General features: G+C 42.6%; 1 protein-coding gene across 1 annotated transcript; it reads left to right on the forward strand.

The window, feature by feature from the left end:
- Window positions 1-212: 212 nt before the first annotated feature.
- LOC117991518 (membrane-bound alkaline phosphatase-like) lies at window positions 213-6,824 on the forward strand. The gene is made up of 6 exons (XM_034979112.2): window positions 213-563; window positions 638-830; window positions 895-945; window positions 2,130-2,251; window positions 2,990-3,641; window positions 6,565-6,824. Exons 1-6 carry the CDS (start codon window positions 213-215, stop codon window positions 6,822-6,824), a joined length of 1,629 nt encoding a protein of 542 aa, XP_034835003.2.
- The last annotated feature ends 1,708 nt before the right edge of the window (window positions 6,825-8,532 follow it).

Below are 8,532 nucleotides of genomic sequence, written 5' to 3' on the forward strand. Positions count from 1 at the left end.
TAAATTGCGCGTAAATCGACTAATTAATTATTAATATCAAGATGTACTATATATACATACAATACATAGGAAAGCTAAATATAAATCAAAGGTCTAAAGATACCGCGACGATCAACTCTACTATCTGATAAAGCGATTGCAATGATGCAAATATAATAAGTAGCGAAGCGCGGCGGTGACAGACGGCGACCGACGCGAGCTGCTTGCGAGCCATGACGTCGTGCAGAGTGTCCGTCGTGTTGGCGACGCTGCTGTGCCTGGGCAGTGCGGGCCGCCACCACTTCCACCCCGAGCCGAGCGACGAGGCCGGCGCGCGCGCCGCCTCGCCGGACGAGGCGCTGGCGAGCCACTGGTACGCCGAGGCGCACGCCGCGCTCGAGGCGCTGCACGCGCGGCGCGGTGCCGAGCGGCGGCGCGCGCGCAACGTGGTCATGTTCATGGGCGACGGCATGTCCGTGCCCACGCTGGCGGCCGCGCGCGCGCTGCTCGGCCAGCGCGCGCACCGCCCCGGCGAGGAGGCGCAGCTCTCCTTCGAGGCCTTCCCCACCGTCGGCCTCGCCAAGGTGCCCATCGGTTGTATCGCCGAGTTCGGGAAGATCGCCCCGGTGTAACTCCGTTTCGTGTCGTTTGTCGGCAGACGTACTGCGTGAACGCGCAGACGGCGGACTCGGCGTGCTCGGCGACGGCGTACCTGTGCGGCGCGAAGGCCAACGAGGGCACGCTGGGGCTGACGGCCGCCGTGCCGCGCGGCGCGTGCAACGCGTCCCTCGCGCCCCACGTGCGCCTGGCGTCCGTGGCCGCCTGGGCGCTGGCGGACGGCCGCGACGCCGGTGAGGCCCGCGCCCCCCGCCCCGCGGCGCCGCGCGGGCCCCCCTGACCCCCCGTCTGTTGCAGGCATCGTGACGACGACGCGCGTGACGCACGCGTCGCCAGCCGGCGTGTACGCGCGTGTTATATTACGATAAAATTGGATACATAATTATTATGCTAAAATTCATCTAATCATAAACTTGGGAGTCCGAAATAAATATTTGTTGTGATATTTAAAACAAAATCGTTATTCCGTTTCCGGATTCAATGTCAATGTACGGAAAGGGTATGATTTAAATAGTATCTTTCTTGTATGTTGTTTAATTTAATATTTAGGAATGTGACAATACGATAAATAATATTATGTGAATTGTCAATACTGATAACTAATTATTCATCGTAAATTAAATACTGTCAATATACTAAGAGTGACATTATATTAAGCTATTGTCAACATACAGTTGGCAATAGCTATTATGTGAAATAATAATGTTGTGTAAACTGACAATTTAAGTCGCTTATTATTATTGTAAATTATTAATACGTAGACCATCAATGTCACTGATTTTATTATTGTAAATTGGGTGTGTCAACATACCTTTTGTCAACAAACCTAAAATAAATAATGATTAATATTAAGATCATGTGATAGTCGACATCCGCCTGGTTTGCGATGGCAGTGTTATAAAAGTACCCTACCTCGACAGAGAGGGGACAGTCTTGTATCGACAGCCCAGAGCAAACACAGCGGACCTTACTGAAGTTAAGTATTCTTATATTGTATTATAATTATAATGTAATGTAATCATTTGCCTTTTATAGGTTACCTGTTGTAACTGTGTACCAAATATGTACCTACTACTTTACTCAACGTTCTAATGTTTTAAAAGATGTGTGTTATGGAGTTTCTTTGCCCTTTCTTCTCCATGACTAAACACCTTAGCGAAATGGGTGGTAGATTCATTTTAATATAAATAGATCAATGCTGAACAAATACAATTCAGTTATTATTCGACTTGGTTGGTTTTACTTCTGTATTTATCACCTACCCTCTTGTGCTATTTATTTTATACATTGAGATAAAAGTAAACACTAGGTTGTTAGCTTCTAATTATTATAGAAGCCTGTTTAGATAATTAGGATTCTTACTTTGAAATAATACAGCAGATGCTTTGCTTGATTTTTAATTACTTAGTATTTGGCCTTACCTGACAAATAATTGATAAATGATAACTTTCATTAGTAATCATTGGATTTAATTTATCATCACTATTAAAGCCCACTGCCTTAACTTCTCTTCTCTTTATCTAAATTTCACACGCGCGTCGCCGACCGCGACTGGGAGAGCGACGCGGACGTGCGCGCCGCGGGCCACGACCCCGCCGCGTGCGCCGACATCGCGCGCCAGCTCGTGCACGAGTATCCCGGGAACCAGTTCAAGGTGAACTTTGACGAGTGGAACTCTGCGGACTGACTGGTCTAACGACGCACGACCTTAACTATCGGGGTCAGACCCTTGAAATAGTAGAATACAGACAGGTAAAGAAAAGTCCTAGAGACACCAACCAAATGTTGTTCGAGACCTTAGACCCTTTGGTGAGCTCGCAAAAATAAATATAGCCGCCGAACAAATTATTTTTTTATATTCAAGAGGCTCTCCAGAACATTTTTGTGTGGAACTTTTATCCCTACTAGGCATTTGCACAGAACCTACCTTTGCAAAGTGGTTCCCGAAGACATTTTCATATTTTTAACTTTTTATCAAACTTCACGTGTTCAGAACTCAAAGACACTCCACATAACAACTGCACCAATATCAATCCCGCCAGAAATCATATCAAATAATTATTATTCAGCTAAGCTTAATCTGATCTTTCTGAGTGAGAATCATGTCTGTCTGTCTGCCATGTCTGTCTGTCTGCCATGTCGCCGCAACTATCAGATCACTCTTTTGATAAAACCACGAGATAAACATTCCTTTTGCATGGAATCCATGACAGTAGAATTCTTTTGACATTGACATGATGGCATGAAGGCATTAAGAAAAACTCGAATGTGGAAATTAATGAACCGATAAAAATATACAAAATCAAATCCCTTGGAAAAACTATCGATAACCCAAAACGTGGTCCGCGCACACACATAATATACTAGTTCTGTATTAAACTGATGTTCCCAGGTGATACTGGGCGGAGGTCGGCGCGAGTTCCTGCCCACGAGCGCCGTGGACCAGGAGGGCACGCCGGGCCGGAGGGAGGACGGCCGCGACCTCATCGCCGAGTGGCGCAGCAGCAAGCGCGCGCGCAACGCGAGCTGCGCGTACGCGTGGCACCGCGACCAGCTGCTGCAGGCCAACGCCTCGCTGCCCGACTACCTGCTCGGCCTGTTCGAGGGCGGCCACCTGCGCTACAACCTGCAGAGCGACGCCGCCAGCGAGCCCACGCTGGCCGAGCTCACCGACGTCGCCATCCGCATGCTGAGCAGGAACGAGAGAGGCTTCTTCCTGTTCGTGGAGGGCGGGCGCATCGACCACGCGCACCACGACAACCTGGCCGAGCTGGCGCTGGACGAGACCATCGAGCTGAGCCGCGCGGTGGAGCGCGCCACGCGGCTGCTGGCGGAGGACGACTCGCTGGTGGTGGTGACGGCCGACCACGCGCACGTCATGGCCTTCAACGGCTACAGCGCGCGCGGCGCCGACGTGCTGGGCCCGTCCGACGACCGCGACGACGACGGCGTGCCCTACATGACGCTGTCCTACATCAACGGGCCCGGCCACCGCCGCGAGGTGGACGGCAGACGCGTCGACGTCACGCAGGAGGAGGACTTCCGTATGTATCACACATATTTTCCATCGATTCGATTCAACTTCATATTAATTTATGATTGATGTCTTTGCATCATTTTAACACGATTTTATTTTGTATATTTCTTTTACTCTAACGTGTTGAACAGGATTTTTTAGACAATTTAAATGATAGAAAGCTGATATATTTTTACTTCAGACCTTAGGTTATTTTTAACTGACTACCAAAAAGGAGATGGTTCTCAATTCAGCCCATTTTCTATTTTTTGAACTTAGAAATAAAAAGTTTCAAATTGCCTCGTCGGCTTAGTGTCTCGCATGTTCGACTGCGGACAATGAAGTGGTGTACACCGTAAGTCTTTTTCTGGTCTAATTATACCAAATATTTGTTTCGTCTGCATATAAAAGCAGCTATAAAAGTGTTTAATAGATCATCAACATCATTAATGAATATATTAAAAAGTAACGGTCCGCGGTGTGAGCCCTGCGGCACCCCAGACGTTATCAGAACAAAAGTAAAAGTTAACCCTGACTGACATTGCCTGAGTACGCTCGCGCAGATAGGAAATAAGCCATCCTAAGAGGCCACCGTCTTCACTGATCGCTTCCAGTTTAGAAATTAAGATAATATTTTTTTAATAGAGTTGCTCAAAAAGTGGCGTATTGCAGGGACGTATAGCGTTCGGGATGTGGGCTATTACATACTCGTGCTTTTTTTTACCTTTCCCGAACTCGTGCGTTCTCTTTCCCAACTGTCAAAATAATGTCTGTTAAAAAGAAAAACCAACCATGAAGTTTTTACTAAAAAAATTCATATAAGTTTTTATGATTCATGCAAATACGTATATTTCTAAAAAGAACTTGGACGATTTAACCTATGGACTTGTAACGCGCCTAATATTACGAATAAAAATTTCTGTCACTTTTGGTGCGGGACGAGGAAACACTACATAGACAACTTGACACACTCACTCAACAAAGTTTTGTGTCATTATTAACACACACATATCTAAATCTTCAACACTACTACATTTTACGCACACTAATAAGTTATATACATCAACATACAAAGACATTACGAGTGTAAGACAGTCAAAGTGATTTGCGATGCTACCGTATCGATATTTTAAAATATTTCGATAGTTTTTCAGAAACAAAAGTAGAAGTAAGAATTTATTACTCGTATTTAATTACTTAAAACCAGTGTTTGGTCAGCGTAGCGTATTCTTGCATACATTCACCTCACTTAATAGGTAATTATCCCAAAAAACTAATAATGCAACGTAAAAATAAGAAAAATAAAATTTAAAAAATATGCACATACTTTTTTACTTATTTTATATCATTTTTAATCTTTGTATTTTTTTATATAACGAAATTTTCATTTAAAATTTCGATAGTGAAAATGTGCTTATTAATGACTTATATTATTATATAATACAAAATAAACCTGACCGCGCAAAAGCCTACCAAACATAATTAGTAGGTATATCAATCAATAAAATGTTTTTTTCTTTCCAATCAATCATTTATTTATTGCACATTGGGTTTACATGGTAATTCCAATATGGTGTACTCTTTGTCCAAAAAAATTAAATGTAAGTTATTAAATATAACACGTATTGCCCTTACAAATTAGCAATGCAAAAATTTTCTCAATACCTGCCGCTTTTACCCCACAGCAAAATTCCATAAGACAGATATGATACTATGAAAATAAATTAGTAAACACACACGGTGGCCTCTTCTATTTTTAACACGTCATTATTTACCATTAGGTTAATGTTATGTACATTCTTGGCGATTTAATACATAAATTTTATACATTTCGCGCCTATCACTAAAATTGCGTTGCTTTAATTTTTTTTTAAATGTATTAAGTACGTGAAATCACAGAAATCGACCAGTTTTATTACAAGTATAGGTAGCGAAAAAATTGTGGTAATTAATAATAACTATTCTTTACTTGACTTGAAGACGGTAATTTAGTCGTTAATAATAAAGAAAATGTTTTCATCGATATCGATAATCGAACCGCAATCACTATCGTACTACTACGTAATTTCATGCTGTTCACGCGTATTCAAATTTTAACCTAATTTGTATATATCGAGGGTTGCAATTGTTTAGAAAAAACAAAATATAGTCTCGTGAGGAGTGTGACTCGCTTCTACCGAATTATTACGTACTCAATTACTGAATCGGTAAAGTTCTCGATTGTTATTTTATTATAATAATTTATGTATTTAATTTATAGAAAGCGTTTATTACACCAAAAATACTTACTTATGAAATGAAATTCCATCTTTTTGTAAATTTGATGTGTTGATTTGTTCTTGCACTCACTAACGGCACAAACAGGCATTTTTCACCCAGCGTGTAAGACGTCGTCACACATCGAAAACGATTCTGACAATGACAAAATCGATTCCGCAAACAGTGTTTATAAACGCAGTGGATTAAAAATCCATTACTATTGACAGAGGGGAATAATCATGCGAGGCGCGTCCTTAGGTTAAATCGTCCAAGAAAAAGAAGCTACTAATTTGTTTCAATATCAGATTTAATGATTTGATTGAATGAGTTTGGTTAGGTTTCATTTCAATTTTCATCTCATTAAATTTTATTTTCATTTCATATCAATAAAAAACTTCTACTGAAGACTTGGCTGTATGGGCATAGTTCCCTGTTTTTATTATTTCATTAAATTGCTTCATTTTTTCGCAACTGTATTAAAATAGCCGTTCAGTACACGTGCGGAACCGTCATTGCAACTTGTTCCGACTGTCAACCCTCGCCTTCGGCTGCGCCTCGGCTCGGGACATTTTTTATTAGACATTTGTCGGAACTCTTTGCAATGACAGCCTTTCCACACTTGTAAAGAAATATACTATATCAAAAGCGTTGCAGTAAGTATATTATTATAACCACTCGTTGTGTTGTGGCAGGTGGGGTGGAGTGGCCCAGCCACGTGGAGGTGCCGCTGCGCTGGGAGACGCACGGCGCGGACGACGTGGCGGTGTTCGCGTGGGGGCGCCACCACGACGCGTTCTCGGGCCTGTACGAGCAGAGCCAGCTGCCGCACCGCATGGCGTACGCGGGCTGCTTCGGCGCGGGCCCGCACGCGTGCGGCGCGGCCGCGCTGCGCCAGCCGCTCATGGCGCTGTTCCTCGTGCTGTTCATGCAGCTTGCCAAATTATTCCCTTAAACATTAGTCACCGGATGTATCCATATCCTGTTCGTAGCAAAAGACAATTATAATGAAAATGTATTACATAGTCTTGTGACTGGAATCATTTATTATTATTGATCTTTATGTAGCTACTTTATCTGTACTTAATATTATATTGATATTAAATTATTTCACTACCTTGTTGTTTTAAAATTATTAGATAATTATACCTTTGGACACTTTTGTCAAATAAGTAATCTGAGATACAAAATACCATCAAATTTCAATCGTGAGATATAGTTTAGTACAATTATCACTGTAGTGGTTCTATTATAGTTTAACGAAATCAATACTTTCGATACTTACGATGAAACTAAGTACCTAAGTGTCTATATTGATTTGTTATATCATCAATATATACCTTTACGTTATGATTAAATTAAAATGTGTGTCAGTTTTTTGCAGTAAAATACATCTATCTTATAATTTGTTACCAGAAAATATGTAACTGAAATTATAAAAGTTGTATGCTCATTATTTAACATGAAACCAGTAGATAACAAATTTTTTTGGGGAGATCGAAAACCTGAACAGATAGAATCGTACAGTAAGCTGTGTAACGAGAGACTGGGTCTTATCGAACTTCCCAATGATAACTGTAATCCCAGTATATCTGTACAACTGCGGATCACACTATGCTTATTGACAAGCTATCCAGCGATATTGTTGTGATCTTAGCGGGAGCCGCTTCCGAGTGTAGTGGCGTCAGCAGGGGCGGGGGGAAGCGTCCTGTGGTTGGGGGGAACTGATATGTACTCGGCGCTCATAGGGAGGCTCGGTCTGCGTTTTTGATGTGGATATGGTATGGCAAACCCATTAGAGGTCTTGTATTTGAGGAAATGCAAAGGAGCCGCAGTATCTTTAAGTCACGGCTAAAATGGTGTCAAAACCATAGCGAGCAAATACGAATGGAAATTTTAGCTTCACATCACTCAAAGCAGGACTTCCGAAATTTCTGGAAAGTCACGAACAAATCAAATGGTAGGCCTGGTCTTCCTGTTAGCGTCGAAGGCACTAGTGACCATGGTCTTATAGCTGACTTGTTTAAAGATCATTTTACAGTAAAATCACCGTTGGGGTCATCACGGTAGGGGGGGGTGGGGGGGGGGGGGTTGGGAGACGTGTGGTCGGGAGATTGGTGTCCGATTTACAGCCAATGACGTTAACAAGGTTATTACATATTAGCATAGAACACCTACAACACGCTGGTCCCCATCTTCCCCGGGTGCTAGCGATATTTTATAATATGTGCATAGGACATTCGTACTTGCCTGTAGCACTGATGAAAACCGTGGTGGTACCAATCGTGAAAACTAAAACTGGGGACATCTGTGACAAGTCTAACTACAGGCCGATTTCCCTTGCTACAGTTGTTGCTAAAGTACTTGACGGTTTGCTTAATACACAATTGGATACGTTCATTAAGCTGCACGACAACCAGTTTGGTTTCAGACCTGGTTTGTCTACAGAGTCAGCCATATTGTGTCTTAAGCAAACTGTCAGGTACTATACGGAAAAACGTACCCCCGTCTACCCATGTTTTCTCGACCTATCCAAGGCATTTGACCTGGTGAATTACGACATCCTGTGGCAAAAACTGAAAGATACTGGAATGCCCGATGAAATTAACAGGATCTTCAATTAATTTTGGTATGAAAACCAGGTCAATGTCGTGCGATGGTCG

Source organism: Maniola hyperantus, chromosome 19 (assembly GCF_902806685.2).
Source record: "Maniola hyperantus chromosome 19, iAphHyp1.2, whole genome shotgun sequence".
NCBI lineage: Eukaryota > Metazoa > Arthropoda > Insecta > Lepidoptera > Nymphalidae > Maniola > Maniola hyperantus.

Coding starts and splice junctions, on each gene's coding strand:
- LOC117991518 (XM_034979112.2), top strand. CDS start 213: ATGACGTCGTGCAGAGTGTCCGTCGTGTTGGCGACGCTGCTGTGCCTG. Junction 946..2,129: donor GTCGCCAGCCGGCGTGTACG/CGCGTGTTATAT, acceptor CTAAATTTCACA/CGCGCGTCGCCGACCGCGAC. Junction 2,252..2,989: donor ATCCCGGGAACCAGTTCAAG/GTGAACTTTGAC, acceptor TGATGTTCCCAG/GTGATACTGGGCGGAGGTCG.